At 25.9% G+C, this 25,199-nt stretch overlaps 1 protein-coding gene across 1 annotated transcript in view; it reads left to right on the top strand.

Moving 5' to 3' along the window:
- LOC145832354 (uncharacterized) overlaps nucleotides 1-25,199 on the top strand; it is a 38,606-nt gene that overhangs the window by 3,143 nt on the left and 10,264 nt on the right. The window contains exons 4-30 of the mRNA XM_082939671.1: nucleotides 204-301; nucleotides 525-625; nucleotides 1,026-1,133; nucleotides 1,434-1,516; nucleotides 1,655-1,738; nucleotides 2,520-2,664; nucleotides 2,969-3,126; nucleotides 3,324-3,472; nucleotides 4,093-4,259; nucleotides 4,857-4,959; nucleotides 5,257-5,378; nucleotides 5,474-5,616; nucleotides 6,888-6,987; nucleotides 7,085-7,325; nucleotides 7,769-7,855; nucleotides 8,074-8,141; nucleotides 10,215-10,286; nucleotides 12,821-12,919; nucleotides 13,391-13,453; nucleotides 16,772-16,867; nucleotides 19,128-19,223; nucleotides 19,476-19,571; nucleotides 19,799-19,894; nucleotides 20,188-20,271; nucleotides 21,615-21,704; nucleotides 23,413-23,496; nucleotides 24,108-24,203. Coding sequence (XP_082795797.1) covers nucleotides 204-301; nucleotides 525-625; nucleotides 1,026-1,133; nucleotides 1,434-1,516; nucleotides 1,655-1,738; nucleotides 2,520-2,664; nucleotides 2,969-3,126; nucleotides 3,324-3,472; nucleotides 4,093-4,259; nucleotides 4,857-4,959; nucleotides 5,257-5,378; nucleotides 5,474-5,616; nucleotides 6,888-6,987; nucleotides 7,085-7,325; nucleotides 7,769-7,855; nucleotides 8,074-8,141; nucleotides 10,215-10,286; nucleotides 12,821-12,919; nucleotides 13,391-13,453; nucleotides 16,772-16,867; nucleotides 19,128-19,223; nucleotides 19,476-19,571; nucleotides 19,799-19,894; nucleotides 20,188-20,271; nucleotides 21,615-21,704; nucleotides 23,413-23,496; nucleotides 24,108-24,203 — 2,929 coding nt within the window. The remainder of the gene's footprint in view (nucleotides 1-203; nucleotides 302-524; nucleotides 626-1,025; nucleotides 1,134-1,433; nucleotides 1,517-1,654; nucleotides 1,739-2,519; nucleotides 2,665-2,968; nucleotides 3,127-3,323; nucleotides 3,473-4,092; nucleotides 4,260-4,856; nucleotides 4,960-5,256; nucleotides 5,379-5,473; nucleotides 5,617-6,887; nucleotides 6,988-7,084; nucleotides 7,326-7,768; nucleotides 7,856-8,073; nucleotides 8,142-10,214; nucleotides 10,287-12,820; nucleotides 12,920-13,390; nucleotides 13,454-16,771; nucleotides 16,868-19,127; nucleotides 19,224-19,475; nucleotides 19,572-19,798; nucleotides 19,895-20,187; nucleotides 20,272-21,614; nucleotides 21,705-23,412; nucleotides 23,497-24,107; nucleotides 24,204-25,199) is intronic.

Raw genomic sequence — 25,199 nt, 5'->3', positions numbered from 1 at the left:
TTAATTAAGTAAAATGTTATTTATTAATTGAAATTAAATTTTTAAACTTTTATTTCTAATCAAAAGAATTATTTGCTATAAATTACAAATACTCCTTTACAACTTAGTATTTATTAATAGTTATTTTTTTATTATTATTATACATTTATTTTAATATTAAATTTTGTACTGTTAAGTTTTTAACTTATAAATTATTTTCACAGTCAGAAGGATTTCTTCGATGGAACTTGTTCTCAGATGGTACAAGATTTTGTTAATGGAAAAAATGGTCTTGTTTTTACATACGGTGTTACTAATGCAGGTATTATTTCTTAATATAATTTTTTTAGTTTAATTTGACGGGGTACTTTTTGTAAAAAAGTGATATTGAAATAATCAATTACTAATTTATAATTACAAATTAGTTGTGAAAAATAAAAAAAATATTGTTATAAATCAAATAAGTTTATTTTATGTATTAAATGTAATTAACTTTTCTCAAATAAATTTAAAACCTTCTCTAAGTAGCTTTTTTTTTTTTACAGGCAAAACTTACACATTGCAAGGAAAGTTAGGAGAAGAGGGAGTGCTTCCTCGTTCTATTGTCAATATTTTTAATACTGTTGGGAACAACATTATTGAAAAAGTTGGTATTTTTTTTTCAAATATTGAACATGATTATTAACAATGTTACTTATTGAAAATTAAAAATGAGTAATAATTAACTAAATTGATAGATAACTCCAGCAAGTTGTCTATGATTATCTTTATAAAACTTGTTACCTAATAAGTCTTAACAACTATCGAAATTAGAAACGTATTTAGTAACAGAATCATATTACTTTACTATAACTCAACTGTTTTTTACTAAATAAAATAATTAAAAAGTAAAAAAAAACAAGATACTATGTCCTTAAAAATCTCCTAAAAATTGTTAATATTAAAAAATCTTTATTAAGCCTAGTATCTACTGAAAACATTTATATAAATTTTTAAACTGTATTTACATTTATCAACAGTAAATTAAATTGAAGTATATTTTGAAGGATTCTTTGTATAGTTTAGATGATAATGATTGCATTATACTCCTCACAAAAGAAGAGAAGAAAAAAATTTTGAAAAAGAAAAATGATATTTTAATCCTTGCAGAAAAAGTTTGTAAAAATTTTTAGCTATCCAAAATGATTTTTTCTTTATAGTATTTGTTTTCATATTTTTTTAAGACTTAAGGTTATTTCTGTTTTACTTGCGATATTGATATCTTTCATACTTGAATATTATTCAGTATTTAATGTAAATTATCAACAGCAGTAAATATTAGTTAAAACTTTGAGAAAATATTTAACTTTTTTTAAATATTTTATTTAATACAAATGTATAAAATAGAATATAATGAGTTTATAAAAGCAAAAATTAATTAAAATAAAGCTTAACAACTTTTGTAATTTTTATAGGATTCAGAAATGTCTGGTGAATTTAGTTTCGACTCCAATACCAGCCAACAGGACTCATTTTCGTCTTCAAATACTTCTAAAAAGTTTTAATAATTTATTATTCTGTAATAGAATATAGTCTAAAAGACATAGATAAATATTGATTGCTCAATACGTTTTTGAAATTAATTAAGAGACTTTTGTGAATTAAATAGTTTTTTTTAAGCTTAAATATTTTTTAGCAGTAGGAGAGTTTCCTTTATTGAATTCAGCAACTCTAAATTGAACGAGAGCCTCAACTTGAACAAATCAAACGTAGATATTAAGTTAGTTTGATTTTGTGTTAATATTTCAAATTTTAAATATTTATTTCGACTAGTAAATTCTCAATTTCGAATCAAACTTTGGTATTTATGTTATTATGATCAGTTTTTAGCTAGTAGTTGGATAATACTTAATTCCATGAATTATTATATCTGTCTTTATAGTTACTCTTCAATAATAATTGAAAAAAAGGTAGTTGTAATTAAATTAATTTAAACTTTCAAAGTCATATATTCTTACCAATGTATGTATATTATTGAGTTGTATAGAAAACATCTGAAAAAAAAGAAGCTTTTATAGTAGTTTCACCAGGCTTACCAAAAAATCTGAAAACCTGGAAAAATCTGGAATTTGATAATTCAGGCTAAAAAACCTGGAATTTGAGAAATTTTGAAAAGAAAACCTGGAAAAACCTAGAATTTTTAACTATTTTAACATTTTCAGTAGTAAAATTTTGATTTGACACAAAAAATATATCATATAGATAATTTTTTTTGTCACCATCAACTCTTTATTTTATCAAAAAACACATTTAAAGTAGCTTTACAGTGCCTTTTCAATGTTTTTATACTATTTAAGATTTTAAACTTTAATTTAAACTAAAAATAGACCCAAAAGTGTGTACTTCTAAAATCTTAAAGGAAATTTTGAAAACCTGGAGAAAATTTGCCAAAAACATTTGGTAACCCTGTTTCGATAAGTTTCGACAACAAAACAAGTCATTTTAAGTTGCCGTTAAGCAATAAATAACACTTGAGCTATCATCCATGTATAAATTTTCAGGTACATGCTTCTTGTGAGCTATGTGGAATTGTACAAAGAGCAGGTGTATGACCTTCTCACTCCAATAAAGCACAACAGAAAAATCCTGCAGATCAAAGAAAACAAATATCAGCAACCGTATGTGAAAGGAGCCTTGCAAATACCTGTATGTTTTGTTTTATAGATAATATTTATACTTAAATCCGTTGTTAGTAGTTTTTTGATATTTTTTGGTAAAATTGTAAAAAAATTAAAATCGTTATCACTAGCGTTAAATGTATGTGTTTACTTAGTTATTAAATCGTTTATGTAATGTATAATGCTTTGTTCATCTTTATATTAAAACTAGACTTCACTACTTTTTAATTAAATGAACAAATAATGAAAAAAAAAAAAGATTTAGTATTTTATTTTTAGATAAATTAGTATTATAGTTTGTGTTATTGATAAAATAAAATATATTTCTATAGGTTTATAGTCAAAGTGAAGTGTTCAAGCTGTTAGAATTGGGAAAGAAAAATCTTCATTTTGCAGCAACTAAAATAAATAAGACTTCTAGCAGAAGTCACGCTATCTTTTCTATTAAATGCGTCAGAGTTGAAAACAACACAGATGGTTACATTTCAACGTTTGTTTGGATTATTTATAGAAAATAAATTTATCAAAGAAAGTTATTTATTGATTTTTATAATCATACGTATACAGTTTAGTTAGTAATATTAAAATGAGATTAGTAACTAAGATGTAACTTGAATGTAATTGAAAATAAAAAAGACATGACAAACATACAAAACTTAAATCTTGAAAGCTCATGAAAATTTTCAGCATATCGTTTTGTGATTTGGCTGGAATTGAGCGACAAAATAAAACGTCTACTACTGGTGAAAGGTTGAATGAGGCGAAGCAAATCAACAAGTCGATGATGACCTTGGAAAAGTGCATCAGGGTTGTGAGAGAAAATCAAAAAGCTAAAAGTATGTTTTGCCAAGTATAATAGAAATGTGTGCTATCATTACTTGATTTTTCACTCGTTTACCTTTTTAATGTTAATTTTGTTTTTAGTAAAGTAAGCCACTTTTGATAATTTGTTTAGAAAGTTTGGTACTGAATAAGATTTTTTTTGAAAGTATGTATACATATAGAAGGTTTAAAATAGTTTTATAAGTCTTAAAATGTTATAATTAAATTTTATTTTCAAAGTTATTAACTTTCACTAAACTTTTATAATAAAATTTGAGATTTAACTGAGTGGTTATCATATCTAACTTTGTATAAATCTGACTGTAGAAAAACAACTATGTTTGTAAAAGACTATTTTATTAATTGATTTAACTGTATTTTAGAATCATTAGTGTTATTATAACTACAAAATTATTTCTGTATCAATAGTTATTGATAAAATCTTGTTATGATAGGTTCCATGTAAAGTTGTATCACTAAGCATTTTTTCAGTGTCCAATAAAACTTTTAATGGTCGAAAAAAAAGTTTTAAATCTTTTAGTAGTTAGTTATCTGATGAAAACTTCGCATCAAATATTATTTTGATAATTTAGCAGCTTATAGTTTTATGTATTCTTATTAGCGATTTACACAGACGGCAATCTGGTGATACCGTACAGGGAGTCGAAGCTGACCAGGTTGCTGCAGAGGTATTTGAACGGCGACGCTCAGGCTTGCATGCTGGTCAACATCAGCCCCTCGCCCGTCACTTACGACGAAACTTCACAAATTCTCAAGTTTTCCGCCATCACCGCTTCACAGGTGACTATGTAGTATATTTTGTAGAATGTGAAATTTGTAAAGTACCAAAAATATTTTTTTCTTATTTTTGTTATACTTGTAAAGTTTTAGTATCGTTACTGTATAGTTGATACAAAGTGTTTGGGAATATTCACTTTAATACTTAGATGTTTTATTCTGTTTGAATGAATTTTTATTATAAATAAAAGTAACTAAATAGCATAACTAAAACGTAATACAAAAAACAAGATCTGAACATTTTTGTAATTTCTGTTTATTAAAAATAGCAAGATCTTTTAGTATTGTTAACGGATTTTTTAATAATTAGTTTGCTTGAGCTCTACTTAAGCTGTAAAATAAATATTATCAACTTTTATGCATTTCTGTTTATATTGTAGTATATTAGTTAAGTTTTGGTTTAAATTTGTATTATATCAATTTAAAACAATTAAGAACTTTTGATATTGATACTACTGTAATTGAGTTAATGTTAACTACAAAAACTGTTTTAGACGTATAAAAAGTGTCAGTAAAATAATTTATTGACTTACGAAGTTTTTGAAATGTATTAATTTTTTATTGAAATTTTTACTATAGTCAATTCAATTTAACTAACAGATGAAACTAAGAACCGATTCTATGATATCTAGAAAATCTACTGTTCCAAAAAAGAAAACTTCTTCGTTTGGTAAAAACGCTGAAAACAAATTTACCCTTCAAGGTAAGAATATTTATATTTTAGATGAAGATTAGATACAACTATTATACTATGTTGACAACATCCTTGGTGTATATAAGGAATTTTTTCCTTGTTGTTATACTTTACTATCAATAATTTAATTAGGCTTTGTTTTTGATTATATAAGTATGTTTTGTTTTCTCGGAGTTTAATCTTAATTAGTAGTTGAAGTAGACTGTTAAAAAAGTAGCAAAACAGTTTCTACATGACAAAGTTTATAGTTTATTATGATTGTAGTAAGTGTAAGTAAAAAGAAGACTTTAAATGTTTTATAATCAGGTATAAAAGAGAATGAAGTGTTATCCTCAAAAGGCAAATTGAATAACGTTGAGCAAATAGAAGATAAAGAGAACCAATTGACGGTGCCCAAATCTCAGTATGACGCTGCATGCATTCACATTGTCAGTATTTTACATCGTAAACACTTTTTGAGTCAATTATTTCTTTGTTTAAAGTTGTAACTTTTATTGTTTTATTGAATTTTCTAAACAAACAGAAAAAGCAAGCAGAATTCATGGAAAAGATGCAGGTGTGTTACAAGCAAGCGAAGGAAGACATGTACAACCTAGAGGTCAAGCTGAGAAACGATTTCACAGCTAAAATGAGAAAGCAGTACAAAGACCTGACAGAATTTCACAAGTTAGTATTTACTTGAAGTTCTGAGAAGTTTTTAGTTTGATGACAAGATTGTGCTAGTATTATGTTGCTCAATTTTCTTAACTAAAATGTTTTCTATGTGTTAATAAAGTTATAAAAGTTATGTTGATAAAATAGAAATAAAAAATTGTTTGTCCGACTTAATTAGCTAGATTTCCATGAGTAAGTTGAGTTATATTGAAGTTTTTTTTTTTTGTATTGTTACCGGTCAAAATCGAGTATAGAACACTAAGGGTGGTGACAGTAGTATTGTTTTGAGCATTATTTCATCGTTTTCTGTTAAGTTTGTATATGATACAGTACTATTACAACAATACAGTAACAAAACTTAAAATCCTTTCCCCAACCCAATTTAACCAAAATTTAAAATCTAAATTCTTACCCCTAACGCATCTTACATAACCATAACAAACGGTACTTAGTTTTGAATAAATAAAACTTTAAAATTGTTTAAGTTTGAAATAAACTGAAATCAATAAAGTTTGAGCAGAAATACTTACTGTAGCCGTATTACAGCACTTTGTTATCAATTTATTGAATTTTAAAAGAATTGAGAATAATAGCATTTTTCAACTAGTGTTTCTTTTTAAATTTAAGAGTTATTTAAAAAATTAAATATATGCTGCTTAATTTGTTTTAAATCTATCCAAATTTCTATAACATACAAAATTTAGTCATAATATTTTTTGTTGTTTTTAGACATAACTTTATTTTTTTAAATTAACCTCTGTAAAGACCTTAAACCTATTAAGATTAATCAAGATATATGGTTTTTAAAAAGTTGCTTTAGTTTGATATTGTAAATTAATAAAAATTATTATTAGATGTCATACTATAATAATCAAATAAAAATTAAAATTTATAAAACAGAAGTAATATTTATTTATTTTTAAATTTTTTTTTGAAGCTAAATTTTTAAACATGCTTTGATATTGGAAAACAAAAAACGTAAAAAAATAATTTAATTTTTAAAATTCTGTATAAAATTAATAAATATATTTAGAGATAAGTTGTACAACTCAGGTAAAACATTAGATATATATAAGTTTAATTATGATTCGTAAACAAAATTCTGTTTAATAATTAAAATATCGAATTACTATGTTGAGCTACTACAAAAAAAAATTAAGATTAATTTACGTTACATTACATTACATTTTGATAAAAGTATAAACTTTTATTTTGTTATAAACGTTGAAGATACAATTATTAATTTTCAATTTGCTTGTAACAACGTTTAAAAACCTTAACAGTGAACGTAGAGAAAAAGAAGTGAAAATGATCAAGACCCACGACGACCAGAAAATGAACGACTATTACGAACTCATGAAGATCGAGTTTGAAGAGAAAGATGTTAGACTTTAAAGTTATTTACACTTTTCGTAAACTGTTTTAATTTAAAATCTTTTGTTACAAATGACAGCACGCTCATTTTTCTTTGAATTATCAGGATGAAATAAAAAAGCTGAACAAGAAGATCAGAAAGATGGAAGGCGAGCAGGTTTCTTCGTCTTCCGAAAGTGAAAGTGATTCTGAAGGTTCTGAGGAAGATGAGGAATCTGATGAAGATGAAGCGAACGCGACCGTCATCGTCAGGAAGGACGAACCTAAAAGTGATGAACCTGAAAATGACGAACCTAAAAAAGAAAAACCTGAAAATGACGAACCTAAAAGTGAAGAGCCGGTTGCAGGTTGTCACTTTAGTTTGCTTGTAACGTTTAATTTAATAAAAGTTTAAAATTTTTCCATAAAATGTTTGATACCTGAGTTTATAGGAAAGTTATACGTGTTGACAAAAATAGTTTGCAGTTTATGTGAAATAGTAAACAGTTTAGCATAATTTTCTTCAGTTTACTTTATTACAAAATCACTTAAGTTGTTTTTCAGATATATAATTTGTCTCAGTAACATTAGTTTTACAAGTCTCACTTGGTTCCTATATTTATAATTTTTATTTTAATAGGTTACCAGTAGTTTAATTAATAATTTTAGTTTGTTTTAACCTTTTTTATATTGTCTTTTAATTTTTTACTTTTGTATTATTTTCCTTAAAAGAATTCACCTTTTTTTTCAGTAATGTGTCTTTGATTTTATGTAAGCCTAAGTTAATTAACAATCTTTTTTTTTAATATAGAACAATGTGTCGAAAAACAACAAAATAATGAAAATGTGGCAGAATTAATGAAAAAAATACAAGAACTCACGGTTGAAAATGAAGAAGGTTTTTATAGTTATTTGGTACATTTTTAAAATTTTGTAGATTATTAATTATATTTTTTGGAAGTTTTCAAGTTGAAAAAATGTTAAAGGAATCAATATGAATAAAACTAATGTATAATGAATTTAATTTAATCATAATAGATATTTATTTATCTATATCTTAAAGTTTGTTAATGAATGTTTATCTATTTATCTAGCTATCTATATTTTAATTTAAAGGAAGAGAAATTATTCAATACCAAATGCAAGAAATAGAGAATGGAAAGAACGAAGTTGAGCAGTTGAAGGTTTTTAAAAGCTTAATTAACGACAAAAAAGTATAAAAACTGTTTGGCTTAGATTTCTAGATCTTTATCATATTTAAAAAAGCTATGTTTTTATTATCCAACTTTAAGTTTGCATGTTTTATTGAAAGTTTTATTGCATGCTGTTTTTTATTTTTTAATTCATAACTATTTTAACAAAAATAAAAGTATTTTTTCAAAGATAATAATTACATACGCTTCTTATGCATATTGTTCTGATATTTTCAGTAAATTTTTTACAACCACATTGTATAATTTAAAGAATATTAAGTTAAAGAATGTGAAAAAAATAATACACATTTTGATATTAAAGTTATGACCTGAAAATTAAAAAAAAAGTTAAGTATTAATATATTGATTACATGACTATTCAAGTTTCGACAATTCAAGTTCTGAAAATTTAAATTCTTATAAAAAAACTAAAAAAGGCCAATTACAGGGTTGCCACTTAACCTGGAAACCTGAAAAAACATGAAATTTTTAACAATTTTTATATGTTAAGTAGAGTTTTTTTTTATTAAAAAACACATTTGAAGTAGCTCTACAGTATCTTTTCAATGTTTTTATACTATTTAACACAACTTTTAACCTTGAACTTAGTTTAAACTAAAAATAGACCCAAAAACAAGTACTTTTAAAAACCTGGTAGAAATTTTGAAAGACTGGAAAAAAAATTGCCAAAAGTCAGTGGCAACCCTGCAATAAAAAAAAATGTTTGAATAAAAAAGTATAAGTAGGTCTAGATAATACACAGACAAGGGTAAACAATTGACAGACAAAAATTTATAATTAGTAAAAATAACCATGTTTTAGTAAGCTAAAAACTTTTATAACCATAACTATAAATTATTTTAAAATATTTTAGTTTTGAAAAGAATTTTTCTTATAGTTTTAATTGTTAAAATAACAAAAATTAAAACAAAGTTTATTTTAGTTATAACCCTCACCTCTTACAATATCTTCTCTTATCTTAATTGGCTCAGGGTTTATAGTTGGTTTGTGGTAATCAGCATCCATACCTTCTTCAGCATCAGTAACTAACCTCGAGCGGTTGTATACTGACACAGGTATGGATTTCTTGCTGCTAGTGCTCATACTCAAATTAGTGCTACTAATCGTGTTAGTGAGAGTATGTTACATTTAAACGTATTCTACAGAAGGTCTAATTTAATCTAGCCTATAAATAAATGCTAGATGTATAAGTTAAGATTAACTAGGTTAAATTCTAGTTAGTAAACGAATATGAATTTACACTCAACGTTTATTGTACGATGTAAAATTCTACGAACTTGGAAAAGAAACTAAGTGACTCGCTAAATGAGAATTAAAAATATTAGCAAGAGTATGAATCAATGCCCAATAACAAAATAATGCTTAGTAAACGACTCAAAAGTACGTCCTAAACATAATCAAAATAGTGCTCGAAAAATAAACACATACGCCTACCCCTACGAGAACATAAATTGATGCCAACTAATATTAATGCTAACGCAACCACGTTACGGCCATCACGACTACAACGACTTAACTACTACGCTTGATCTCTCTCACGGTGATTTTTATACCGTTTTCGCGTTTTTTTTTTTGCGTTTTTTATACTTTCTTCAGAACGATGTGTGCAGCTATCGTTACATAGTGAATGACTCACATTTGCAACCTAAAATATATACATTTAAATTACTCATTTTCTATTTTATTTAAATTTATATATTATAAGTTGCAAATCGTATTTAAAAGTTACGAAAACCTTCATCCAATAGTATAAATAATTCTAAATAACTAAGAATTAATAAAATCTGAATTATCAGAAATTGAATAGTCAGAATTTGAATAGTCTTGCACCTTAGTTTTTAATTAGTATTAAGTTAAATAATATTCTATAACACAATTTATCAACTAGAGCTACTGATTTATCTGATAATTAAATGACTTCAATGTCAAACATTTTGTAGAAAATGGTGTTAGAAATTTGATAACATTAAAATTAGTCTATTATGTTTAATACACTAAAGTTAAACTATTTTTAAGTGTTTGCATGAGTTTTTTTCATTTAAGTTATCATTGGATCAGCTGGGAAAACAAGACAAAAGTATTGGGGAAACGTCAGCACACTGTTCTATTTGTTTGGTTCGTTTGCATGTTTCATTGTAGTAAAGGGTGCCACACAACCATAGAAAATCGCTTTGTAGTCTAAATAAGGGTTTCCCAAACTCTTTTAAATCATCGTCATTTTAGCAGAAATTCAAAATTAATTGCCACCCTTTGTTAGGTTTGCCCCTTTATTAGTCAATTATCCGTTTGTTTTTTCTACTTAACAAATATTTTCTTTTGATAACCAAGATCAACCCAGGGGGCGATACCGCCTATTTTGGGAAACCCTAATATACATTTATGTACATATTGTGTTTTATTTATTTGTCATGAAAAACGAATGCGACAAAAAAGGCAATTAATTTTTTTTTAGTTCTTTAAGTTTTCGTTTATGGTTTTAATTGTTTTTATACTGGTGTCTGTTAGTTTTGCAACACAGAGTTTTGTCTGGTAGTTGCTTATTATATAGCTTATCATTTAGATTGTTTTAATTCATAACTTGAAAACACTATGCGAAATAGATTTTAAGCATCATCAAAATGCTAAGCATACAGATTTCATTCACCGTTTTGTTTTGAAATCAAATGTTGTAAAGACTGTAGTGAGAGCTTCTGTTAAGGTCCTTTTTTTTATCAAAAACTAGATTAAAAGTAGTATATTGTTCATATATTATGTTTGGACCTTTTTAGTATAAATTATAACATGTGTCAGTTTAAATTTATTGCTTTAATCGTTTGAGTTTTGAAAGATTCAAAAGAATTATAAAAATATGAATATTATAATTTTGACTATTTAATTGTACGAAATTATATAGTTTTTGAAGGCATTTACTCTTTTATAGATTATTTATTTATCATCTCCTACACTCTACAGCCTACATTTATTTCGATAAGTAAAATATTAAACAAAGGATACACTTAAATTAACTCTAGTAATATCCTTAATATTTATGACTAAAAGAAAAATTTAAATGAAGTAGAAATACTTGTTTGAAATAGTTTATAGAGCTTAAAAAAGTAGTACATTATACTCAATAAATTTACGGTACTAAATTTTAACACATCTAGTATTGCATAGACTTTAGTAACTTTACAAAGAATAAGTATAAAATGCACGGATAGGTGTCAAATATGCACGAACGGACACTTTTACACGAAGGGTCACTTTTGAGGCAATGGGTCTAAATTGCATGAAGCCAAATTTGCACGAGGGCAGAAAATTGCATTAAGGGTCAATTTTGCGCGAGTTACATTTTTGCACGAGACTAAAAAAATAAACAGAAAAAATAAGTTGATAAAAAAAAAAAACGAAAAAAAAGTTACTGACCGAGGGTAAGGGTTAGGGGTAACAGTGATAGTAAAAATGAAAGAAAAAAAAAATTAATAAAAATTAAAAAAAAAAAATGCTACCGACCGAGAGTAAGGGTTAGGGGTAACAGTGATAGTAAAAAAAATAAAACAACAAATAGTCCGTGCAAAAGTGTCTTCGTGCAACTTTGTGCATGTTTATCCCCTTGTGCAAAAGTATCTTCGTGCAATTTTGTACGCTTGTGCAATTTAGACAGCTACCCCACTTTTGCACGGTTTGAAGTTTATTTAATCTTATTAATTTTAATAGAGTTTTTTTTTTAATTTTAACTATCACTGTTACCCTTGTTCGGTAACTTATTTTTCTTCTTTTTAATTTTTGTTAATCAATATTTTTTTTTAAATAATCACTGTTACCCCTTACCCTTGGTCTATGACTTTGTTTTCTGTTAATGTCTTTTTTAACTGTTTATTACTATTATTTTTTCAAATAGATATTCTTTTTTTTTCTTAGTATTTTTTTTACTATCACTGTTACCCCTTACCCTTGGTCGGTAGTTTTATTATTACTATTTTTTCCTTAAACTCAATTATATATTTTTTCTTTTTGTTTTACTTTGTATTTTTACTCTCGTGTAAAAATTGCCTTAAGTGGAAAAGTGTCCTTATTGCAAAAACGTCTTTGTGCATATTTGACCCTCCGTGCAAGAGTGTATTTGTGGATATTTCACCCTCCGTGCAAAAGTGTCATTGTGCATATTTGACTAGTCCCCAACATGCAAAGTGGCACATTTAGGAACTTTGTTTAATTAATCTTTAAACTTAGTCAATTAAAACTTATTTATTTGAAATTTTTGTGTGGCATTCCTGAACTTGCTTTAATTCACATGTTTTTGTTTATGAATAAATATAAATGCTAACAAAAAAAAATTTTTGTTCCCGATTACTTATTTTCTTAAAATAAAATAGAATTTTTTCAAATATTATATTTTTATAAAGTTGAATTATGTGTTAAATTACTAAAATGTACCATATAAAAGATCTGTTCAAATTTAGTTTAGTTCTATATATGTTTGAAAAGAGTTAATTAAAATAGGTTTAGAGACATAAGCAATCTTTGAATTTAAGCTATGTATTTACATCAATGTTACCAAAATCAACATTGAACTAGATTAATGTTGTAAATTATCAAAAACATTTAAATATTATTAAATACTAATTTTTTTATACTACAAGTCTTCATAGTTATTACATTTGTTCCAGATCGATCATCAAAAGTCCAAACTTTTACAAATACAAGTGGATAGTTATGAAGAGCAAGTCAAGCAGCTTGAAAATGATTTGGTTGCAGTCAAGGAAGAGGTAACTATGCTTTTAATGTTAAAAAAATATTTAGTAAATAAAAATTTGGGTAATACCATATATTTTGTAATTGTAAGATGATTGTATTCTTTTTATGTTTCAAATTTAGAATATTAAAAAAAAAGTTGTGTTAAAAATGATTTTGCTACAGGTTTGTTAAAATTTGGTGCATTTAATTTAAATAACAAAAGTATTTTAGGAGTTAGTTAATTTTTTTTTAAACTGTCTAGGAGATTAAAAAAATAAAATAATACTATTTTAATTATAGTTTCAAGTAAGAAGTAGGAAACATAATAAATGAAAAAACATCTATCTTAAATTTTTAGTTTGTTTGTTTGATTTTAAACTCAAATTTTTGAAGGAGTTCATTAAATGCTGTATCTTATAAATATTTTCTGAAATTATTTAAGTTGAAGTATACTTAAATGATAAGTTAACAACATTTTCTTAATGTTTAAGTATACGATTTAGGCAATGAAAAAGGAAAAACAAATGTTGGAAGAGTTTGCTGAAAAAGAGAAATGTTTAAAAGAGGTTAAAAATTCAAAATAAAGTTTTTGACCGTTCTCTAGTTAAACTTAAATTTGCTTAAAATCATGTATTTTTCACATTTTTATAACTTTTATTATTTTCATGCATTAAACCTTGGATAGTAAACTAAACTAATACTGGAATTATATAAAATTTTACTGAGTTTGCTGAAGTCTGATTTAAAGATGCATTAGAAAATAAGTATTTTAGCTAATTTTATTATGTGGGCAAGTTTTTTACTAATTATAGAAGCAAATTAGTTTGGTTAAAATGTATATTTGCTGTATAAAGCTATTATTTGATATATGTAAAACTACACAAGATACTTGTTAACAAATTTTTTAAATCAGTGATTTTTGTTTAAGCTAAAAAGATATTTTGATTTGTCCTTCAACTACATAAATCAAGCTAATTTATATCGTTGTGTTTTTATTGTAGTTGTGTTAATTGTACGCAGAAAAAATAAATTCTTATTTGAAAGAAGATATCTTATTTTAATATATTTATTTTTATTTACAAAAATTTATGTTCTGTAAAACACAACATAATCACATATTACTATATTGAGCTATAAAATTTTAAACTTCCTATATTAATGTAAGCAAAAAAATCTGTTTAAACTTCCTATAACTAAAATTTATCGTAATCATCGTCTTTTAAAAAGTTTAAAAACTAAATAAATTATGATTAGACTTAAAAAAAACCTCCTAAACACAAGATCTAACAGAGTTAAACTGAAAAACTGTACAATCGAACAAAATAAATAAATCTTTGAACGAAAATAAGCAGTCTAGTTAACGTAATTCAAACTCATTCTTTTCTGGCTAATTAAAGTACTTCAACCGACGTAAAGGAAGTAACCTTCTATTGGACGAATCAAAACAGGAAAGCATTCTTTCCAACTGATTGTTTGAAGACTACTTCTTTTATGGTACTTTTATGACATTGGGTTGTAAGCAAATGTTAAACTGTGGGTGACACCATAATTCTACAGCAGTTCCAAAGTAACACTAGATGTGAATTCGCTCCGCCATGACTAGTTACAGAGTTTCCATTTCCTATAATTCCCTATAAATTTGCAATAATCTATAAATCCCTAAAAAAAATTAAAAATATGTGAAAATCCCTAGGATATCCTAGAAATTACGTTTTTTTGCTTGGTGATTGAAATTTAAAAGCAAAAACAGTAGCACCACGTGGTGAAAAAGCTCATTGAAAAATTTAATCATGATGTATAATCAAAATCTTTTCAAACTCAGTACAAAATGTAACTCTATTGCGCCACCTAGCGGATATTTTTAATACTTAATACAATTAATATTAAGTTTACTTATTTAACTAAAATTAGAGCTCAAAAACCCTCAAACTTTCGTAAATTTCTTATTAAGACTATGCTTATAAACGGTTAATGACATATTTTACTTTCTGTACCTTAAAAATATGTTCTTAACGTCTAAAATTCTTTGTTTTTTTGATAATTTCCCAATAAATTTGTTATATTTTATGGATTTCCCTATAATTTTTTTTTTAATTTTAGTGGGAACCCTTTAGTTATTTTGTTAGAAACCTAAAAGTTATATTATAAATGTCGAACCACTTAACAAATCCACGCTATCTGCCCTAAAAGACTCCACTGGTTTTTTTTTAAATCCGTCTGACCTGAATATCTGTTTACCAACATCAAAACATTTTTACTAAAGACATTAAAAAACAGCAAATATCTTTTCAAAAAAGCTTTTAGGAGGATCGTACACTCCTGTGACTTTGTGTGACAAGTTAAATTGGAATTGCAGACTTGAAATTTTATTTGAAGTGCTTCTACCTTTTGCTTAATATTCGGCCAGACAACGATCTTTTGAGCTCAACTTTCCATGGACGTAAATATGGTGTGCGGAACGAGCTTGGTGAGGACAGTGTAAGCTGACGGTTACTACTGCTAATCTGTTCTAGTAGAGTATAACCCTGCCACAAGATATAATGCATAATCCTATCTTAAGTACTTTTACAAAATTACAAAAAATATTTTTTAAGCTTCGACCTCCTTTAAAAATACCATGTTACACTCAGAGCACTTTATCATCACGTGTCTTAATGTGATTTTCTTCCTTTTTATGATAGCTCGTAGCTAATGTAATTTTGATGACAATTTTGAAAGAGTAAGTAAGATGATAAACAATTGCTAAAAGCAAGGTATCTTTGCTAAAATATAATTTTCTTTTACCTGATACTTTTACTAGCATATAATGCCGTTATCTGGGTATCTTGCTGTAAGAAATTGCTAACATCAATCTTTTAGATATTTCTTGATCAATTACACCAACTGAGCAGTTTATACCTAAAAAGTTTTTGTTCCAAGCACTTTTTTATAGAAATAATAAAATGATTTCTTACAGGCCTGGCAAGGATCAAGACGGGACCTATCCCCTACGTTAAAAAGCTCTTTTTTTGACTTTTATAAAAGGACAATGCTGATACTGTCAGTGAATTTTCTTGTGTATGCTGCCCATTTAGCTGCTTTTATTTGAGGAAATTATCTCACAGTAATATATAGTCCAAATATCCTGCGTCTTACAGTTTTTTCTTCTAATGTCAATGTCTCCCCCACCAGCAAGCATCATATACGTCTGAATTGTCACATTTCATTTCCAACATCTGCACCCACTGACAGTCGTGAAATTGAAAGTTTTGGGTTTGCTGCGAATACAAGTAGAGCATTCTGAAAGCTTTGTCATTTTTCACGATCTGGCCCATAAGCTCAGCTCTCTTTACACAAATGGCAACTTTAATTACAGAAACTTATTCTATAAGTCTGACAACATAATTTTCAAACTTTGTCGCTAGTCGATAACCGTTAGCAAGCGTAAGTTCACCTAACCTGTCTTGCGCACATTGAAGTAAGAGGATCCCTGCACTTATATTTGATCCAACCACGAATTTCTCCAATCTGCGATTGAATTCTAGTCACGTTTCTTAATTCTTTAGTCAACTCTTAACCAAATCAGCTGAGACTTATTTGGAACTTTTGCATGACCGGATGAACTAGACGACTGCTCATGCTAGACTTTGTAAAGATCGGAAAGGCTGCAAACAATATCATTTAATTCATTTGGTGTTTGACACTTAAATCCGTTGGTCGAGAATTTAATAACGACCGTTTTACTTTTGGTGAATAAAAAAATCCTGTTTTATTATTTTTAGTTTCATTTACAATTGATAAACGATCGTTAAAATCTAACATGAAAATATATTAATATTACAGTTAGAAAACTGTAGAAAATAACTCATTAAAAAGTTAAGTCACCATTTGTTTTGACATTTTAGAATGAAATTGAAGATGAACACCTCAGTGTAAAATTAAATGAGCTTCAGAAAAAGTATGAAGAAAAATGCAGTGAAAATGAAACATTGCAGCTACAAGTAAGCTATATGATTTTTAAATATTTAAAGCATAGTTTATTTTTAAAGTTTTGTTTTAAAATTCCCAAATTACTGTTTAGTTTATTAAACCTTATTATTAATCAAGTTTTTCGATAAGACCAAAACAGTATGTATCAGGGACGTAGCTAGCCTGAAAAAGTTACGAATATCAGGGTTGCCACTTTACCTGGAATCCTGGAAAAGCTGGAATTTGGCAATTTAGGCAAAAAAAAACCTGGAAAAACCTGGATTTTTAACAATTTTCACATGTTCAGTAGTAAAATTTCGATTTGACTCAAAAAATCAATCATATAAATAAAAAGATTTTGTCATCATCTAAAAATTTTTTTATTAAAAAATATATTTAAAGTAGCTTTACGATATCTTTTCAATGTTGTTATACTATTTTACACATTTTCTTACCTTAAACTTAACTTTAAACTAAAAATAGACCCAAAAATGTGTACTTTTAAAAACCTGGAAGAAATTTTGAAATCCTGGATAAAAAATTTGAAAAAACGAGTGGCAACCCTGCAAAACAGTATGTATCAGGGACGTAGCTAGCCTGAAAAAGTTACGAATATGCAAAATAACAAAAACTTTAGGGACGACGCGTAGTGGGTACGCGTAGGGGGTACAGGGCAATTTAAACTACCTATAGTGTTACTGTGTTTTATAATTAAATATGCAGTCTTGTTAAAACTTCAAAAGATAATGAAATTTCTATGCATGAGAAATAATTTTATACAAGACAGTTTATGGTGCTACACACGTAGCTTCTATGATTCCTTATTTGTTGCCACTCGTGAAAACTCTTGATAACTTTCATTCAAAAAAAGTATAAAAAAATCACAATTTTATTGAAAAATACGTTTGCTAGGCTTAAAATTTATATTGTTCGTAAAAATTCTCCACAATTCTTAAGTTATTCGCTACATTTGTTGCTTTTATCAAAAATTACTGCTAAACTTTTTATTTGTTTTATTGAAAAATTAAAAAAATCTTGAAATTTTTAGCATAACTACGTTTTTTTAGAGATGCAATTATTTTACTTAAATCAAAAACAGTTTGTAAAAAATAAAATGAGTAAATGTCTTATTAAATGTTATTTTTAACTTTGGTTGCTAAAAGCTGTTGTAATAAATTTATATTTACATTGTATTACATAATATAATTATTTATATTATACATTTATATTGTATGAAGTTATAAAAATACTATATTTTTATTACTACAACTAATTTATTACAAGTTCTTAAACAACTAAAAATAAATTAGCATAAAAAATCTATGATAAGCGCAAAACTAAATATAAAGGAGTACTAAAAGATAAAATAATGTTTTTAAGCTTATGAATTGAAACAAAGAAGCGTTTAAAAAAAATGTTCCTGCAGGTTTGCAGAAACGTACCAAGCTACGTGTCTGGTACAGGGCTGCCACAAGGTCAGGAAAAACTAAAAAAATGAAAAAAGTCAGTAAGTTTGACAACATTTGAAAAAACGTCAGATTTTGTCAGTTCAAATTCACAAAATTTATTATTTTCCAAAGCCTTTAAATGGTAAAAAATTAATTAAAAATTCTTTAAAGTCAGACTAAAATTACTAAAATTTTCTAGAAATTTACCAAATTACTTAGTTTCCAATACCTTCATCTATTAAAAAATAATAAAACATTTTTTATAAAACTGCTAAATTTTTCTATTAACATGTTGAAAAACTACCCTACTTGAACAAGCAGTTTTTATATGCTTTTTAGTATTGATGATCTGTGGCAAGGACACTTCCATAGTGAAACTGTGATACATACTCAAAAGTTTATCTTGCAGAATTTTAGAATCATTTTTGTTTTGTTTTTAAGTTGGAAATACAAATATTTTGCTGATAGAGCTGTTTATTGCAAATAAATCAATCATACACAGATGGTTCAAGTGATGTAATGGAAGTTAGATGATTGAGTTCAGCAAAAAAAACTGTTGTTTTAAGCTGTATAAAAATAAGATTGAAAGCTTTGTATAGTTTCAAGTGTTTGATAATGTATTTTAGAATAAGTTTAAATAAGAATTTAATATATAAAAGTCAAGAAAATTTTAGTAAAAAGTCAGGAGAAGTCAAGAAATTTTTCTCAGCTTAATCTGTGGAATTCCTGCTGTTATGTATCATTAAGTATTTTACTTTAAAGTTTAAGTAGAAAAAGTAAATTCCAAATTATGAAAAAAGATTCCACAATGAATATTAGTTTACATGTCTGTTTAATATTTTAGAATGAAAATAAAGATGAAAACCTCGATGTAAAATTAAATGAGCTTCAGAAAAAGTATGAAGAAAAATGCAGTGAAAATGAAACATTGAAACTACAGGTAAGCTATATATTAGTTTCATATGAATTAAAACTTCATATTAAAGAAAATATGTAAGTTTTAATTTTTAATATATAAGTTACTGTTTAGTTTATTAAACTTGATCATTTATTAAGACTTCTGATTAGACCAAAACAGTATGTATTATTGTATTACTAGTAATTTGTTTGAAAACTGTATGTAGAAAAATAAAATCCAATTGTAAAAAATCCACGATGAATCCTTGTTTATATGGTTGTTTAAATATTTTAGAATGAAAATAAAGCTGAACAACTCGATGTAAAATTAAATGAGCTTCAGAAAAAGTATGAAGAAAAATGTAGTGAAAATGAAACATTGCAGATACAGGTAAGCTATATATTAGTTTCATATAAATTGAAAACTTATAATTAATAAAAATTTATGTAAATTTTACTTTTAATATATAAATTACCTTATAGAGTCTTTGCGGTTACAAGTAAGCTAGTTATTAATTTTGTATGAATAAAAAAATGTATATTTCACAGTTTTAGTAGTGTTGAGTAGTCGGTATGTTAATGTTGTTTTAGTTTTTATACATTAAATTGAATTTTCAGGTACAAAATATGGATGATGATTTTAAAACAGAAGTAAGTGAACTAAAACAGCAGATAGAAGAAAAATGTACCTTCTCTGAGGCAATGAAAGTACAGGTAAACATTTGTTCTTTATGTTATATGATTTAAGATAAATGTTTTGAAGTTGTAATGAATAAAATTAGTTATCAATAATATTTTTTGGTAGTAGAACTTTATAATTTTTTAAGTTGAATGCATCTAAATACGGCAAAATAACTTATGAGATTATCTTTTTTTGGTTTAAGTTATGTACTTTATTCATAAATAGATTTCATTAATTTCAAACCGGACACTTTCAATATTTTATTCTTATAAAGGTTGTTAAGCATTTTTACTTAAATGTATTAATTAAAACATTCTTTTAATAGATGGAAACAAAAATATCAAGTTTGGAGTCTGAAAATGTTGAATATGAAAAAATCTTAAGTGATTTAAAAACAGAACAAGAAAAAGTTTGTACTATTGTATATATATGTACGATTATTAGTATTTGCTTGGTAAAACTGTTATCTAATTAGCAAATGAAAAAAAGCCATAGAAAAATCAAAGTATTTTTTTACAAAAGGTAGCATTGGCTTTTTTATGAAAGCTTAGAGCAGGGTTTCCCAATTTTTTTTCATAAGGCTCCCTTTGAAGAAATTAAAAAAGCTATGGCCCCTTCAAATATATTTCTCAAAAAACTAATCTTAAATACACTCAAGACCTTTTATTTGCTTTTTACAATCACCTCAAGAATATATAGTTTAAGTTTCAATTTATTGCCTTATGACTTATTTTCACAAGGTCCCCTTTGCGGCTTATGACCCCCTGAATTACTAAAATCCGTTCCGGTAAGCCCTGATCTAGTGTAAAATTTACATTTTCCAGTTGTATCTAGTATAAGTTTCGAAACTAATCTTAGTACGCCTAAGACCTTTTTTTGCATTTCACCATTAACTCCAGAATATCCCTTATAAGTTTTAAATTATGGCTTTATGGCCCCCTTTTGCCCCTTTGCAGCTTATGGCCCACTTTGGAAAAAAACCGGGATTAGAGTATAATCCATGGTTTCCCAAGCTCATTTTCAAAAAATTCCCCCTGGCAGAGTATTAAAAAAATAAATGCACCTTTAATAGTTAATTCCTCAGCTACCTTTTCACCTTTACGCTCTCTGATACCCCTCTGGAACCCTGAAAAAAACTATAATCAGTTTTTTTAAATAAAAAAACTTCCTTTATCTTCTAAAATATAGTAGTTTTTATAAAAGTATCCTATAAAACCGGTACGGACCATTATTTTTGATTATCTTGTTTCTATAAAACTAATATATTAACTAGAAGTATTTTTTATTTATTAAACCAGAGACCTCAAATTTTCAGAAAGCATTACTAAATTGTCAAAAAGATAACTTATGTTAAAACAAAGATTTAAAGTAAGAAACAAAAAATGTTATAATTTTCGTGTACTATAATTTATTTTCAAAATAAAATTTGAGAAACATTCAAATATCAGTAATAGTAAAATTGCTGCAAAAATGGTTAAAAAAATAAGATCTTTTAAGTAAAAGTAATGTTTTTGCTGCTTTGGTTTGCGCCTTCCGAAAAGGACTTATTTAACTTATCTGCTATGATCCCTTATGTTTTCAAAATTACTTTGAGTTTTGTCAAGCGTAAAAAAGTGTCTGATTGCTAAAATAAAACTTAACAAAATAAGACTAACTTGAAAAATCAAGGTAAATATAGCCATAAGCTAAAATTTTAGCAAAGATTTTATGTTTTTTAATGTTACGGGATAAAGCAATTCGTATATATAACAGGTACAATTAGAAGACGTAGAAGCAGAGTTAGAATACTTAAAAATCAAGTTCAATGAAAAATGTTGTGAGGCTGAATCATTAAAGTCACAGGTATATAGTAAATTTTAATATACTTTGATTGTTTTTAGGTAAAAAACATAAAAAAAAGTACTAAAGAGTTATAAAATGTGTCTGACAAGTAAAGATTTTATATTGTTTTGTGATTAGCAATGAAAACCTTTTTTCTATTGATATTTTTCCAGTTTCTTTTACCATTAATCAAATTTATAATTAGTCGTATTAATTGTTTTTGTTGTATTTTTTTTAATCAACTTCATATAATTCGGATGCAAAAGTTTTAGAAACAACGGTGTTATTATTTAGATAAAATTATTTACAAGTATTCTGATTTATTCCAATCTTCAACAGATCAATACTATATAGAGATAAATATTTAACAAAAAAATTTTAAGATGGTTAACAAAATTAAGTGAAAAAACAAAGCTATAACTGTTTTATTTAAAATGTATTAGTTTATGTTAATATACTAATTATTAGTAGTAAAAATTTGAGTATAAACTTGAGTAGCAAAATGAAATATTTAAAGTCTTATAAACTCTCTATTCTTACAGTGTTTACTTATCTAGCACTAAGGTTGAGTTCTAATTCTGTTGCTTTCAAAACTTTTTCTTTTTTAGTTTAATTTTTCGTGAATTAAAATAAGTATTATGATCGCCAGCAATCTTTTGTTACCAATAGATTTAAAATGTATGAACGAATATTTAAAATCGGTATGGGTTTTTAACTAAGTTCATTAACATAATTAAAAATTGCATGGTACATTAAGTTCTATTTACTGCTATTTAAAAGAGTAAATACAATTAAATTAATATATTTTTAGTTAAAAATCAATATTTTTGACTTTTTTTCAAATCGTTATAGGTTGTCAGGGTTGCCACTCGGTCAGGAAAAATTTAAAAAAATGACAAAAGTCAGGAAATTTGATAAAATTAAAAAAAAAGTCAAATTTTGTCCGTTTAAATTTCCAGAATTCCTTGTTTCCAAAGCCTTCAAATGGTAAAAATTAATTGAAAGTCCTTTGAAGTCAGAAAAAAATTCAAAAATTTCCCAAAAATTTACAAAAATATTTAACTTTATTTCCAGTGCCTTCATCTGGTATAAATTACTAAAATATCCTTTATAAAACTGCAGTCTCCTGTATGAAAATTTGATTGAAAGCTAAATATAGTTTCTAGTGTTATATTATATATTATAGAATAAGTTTAATTTAAGAGTTTGATTTAGAAAAGTCAGGAAAATTTTGGTAAAAAGTCAGGAAAAGTCAGGAAATTTTTCTCAGCTTGATCAGTGGCAACCATGGGTTATAAAAGTAATATAATTCTACACGGTATGTAATTTTGTTACAGCTATTGTGGGATTTGAAAAATAAAACATATTTAATTTATAATAGCATCTCAATTTAATGATATATTTGAGATAAATTTTTTATCAAGTTATTTTCATTTATGTTACAAGTTTTATTTCTATAATAAAAGTTTTGTAACATTTACAAGTAATTTTAGTTTTTTGTGAACTAAGCTCAGCTATTTTTTCTACAAAAATCTACGTGTAATGATACCATTACAGTCTGGTTAAGCTCAGATGAAGTTTCAGTTTAAAGCAGTAGCTACAATTGATTAAACTTTATTATCTAGATGCAAACAAGTTTAACTTATATTGTATGTTCTATATTTAATTGTTTGTAGTACTTTGAAAATATGTTTTATAAGAAAGTTAATTATGCTAAACTTATGGATAGATGGAGACAAAGCTATCAGGTTTAGAGACAGAAAATCTTGAATTTCAACGAGTAATCAGCAGTTTAAGAAACGAAAAGGAAAAAGTTTGTTACCTTAATTTTATATACTTCTAGTTCATATAAAAAATATTAAAAGTATAAGTTTAAAATATGTAGTTTAGATAACATTATCGGTGAAACAATTAAGAGCTAGTTTTTGTTTTTATTAAGGCATAAACTAAGAGCTACTTTTAATAGAAACTATATGATCAGATTAACATATTAGTTATATAAAGTTTTGTACAATACTTGTACAAATTGGTAGCCATTTTACTAACTAATAATTAAAAAAAAACAGAAAACTACAACATCTATGTTTTAACATTTTGACATCGTGACCTAAAATTTCTAAAGAAGTTGTACTAACATAGTAAAAACACATTTCATTTATTAAAAAATAAAACTAATGAAAAAATTAATAATTAAAAACTTCTCTACAAATAAAGTTTATATTGCATCAAATCAATTTTTAATTAAAAAGATATATACTGTGAAATGTAATTAAAAACTTATCAAATGCTTTTTAGTTAAGAATTTTTATGTTTTTTAGTTTTTCCTTAAATTAAATGCCACTAAAAACTTTTAAACTAGATATGTTTTGAAAATTTATCCCTACGTTAAAATTAAAAACTATTTAATAATAATGCAACTAAAAGGTGCAACTGGAAGATGTAGAAATAAATGCAGAGTTTGAAAATTTGAAATCAAGATTTAATGAAAAATGCAGTGAGGCTGAATCGTTTAAGTCACAGGTACATAACAAGTTTTTAATGTGATCGGTTTTACATCATTAAAGAAAAGCATTAGTTGTTGTATAAAAAAAAACTTTTTTTTTGTAAAGTATATAGTATTTAAAGTATTAGGTTTTAAACGTTAGTAAAATGCTTTTTATATATTTTTTTATTACTGAATATACAGAACAGTAAGAATATTTTAGTTTTAAGTGTCTCAAATCTTCCCTTGGTTGTGTGATGTTTTTCGTGATTTTTTTGTCTTTATCGATCAAACTTTTTTAAACTTTTATATGCAAGAAAATTTTGAATTAATCAGTTCTAATTGCCTACTGAAGAACATTTTGAAAGTACTTTAGGCAATATAACGAATACTAATATATTTGTAGATTTTTTTGTTAAATAAAAAAAACTTTTTTATTCAAAATGACTATACAGAATAAATTTACAAATATTTATTTTTCAGTCACTTTTTCTTATAAATTTTGAAGAAACTAGATATTGTGCTTAAAAGTGAACATTTTTACAGTATAAGTCAGTTTTAATTTTTTTTTAATGTATCTTTTACTATGAATTGCTATGAATTTTACTATGAATTAAATCTATTGAATAAGATTTATTTAAGCACTGACGAGGTCTTTGACCGAAACTTAGTTTGTAAAATAAAGTCTTGAAAGAATAAATTCTTTATTTCTCCTCTAGTAGTTGAGATCTCCTTATTTGTTTTCTAAAAATCAAAAAAATATAATAGTACCTTTCACTATATTAAAACAGTATGTATAATAATTAAAAGTTTTTTTACTATTTCTACAGACCCTATTTCTTATTATTAGTTTTTTATTTGTGTTGTTTTTACTCTAATGGTGTATAGCTGTAAGGGGTTTCTTAAACCATCACCCAGTCCAGTAATATTAATTATTACTTATTTATATACAAGTTATAAATTTTATTTACTGTGTACTGTAAACTACTGAAAAAACTCAGCATAGACTATTTAAAGCCCTAGCTAAAGTCTTA

The sequence above is a fragment of the Thalia democratica genome, chromosome 3 (assembly GCF_965202585.1).
Source record: "Thalia democratica chromosome 3, ktThaDemo2.hap1.1, whole genome shotgun sequence".
NCBI classification, from domain to species: domain Eukaryota; kingdom Metazoa; phylum Chordata; class Thaliacea; order Salpida; family Salpidae; genus Thalia; species Thalia democratica.
The sequence above is the reverse complement of the archived record's forward strand: the minus strand, read 5'-3'. Positions and strand labels throughout refer to the sequence as shown.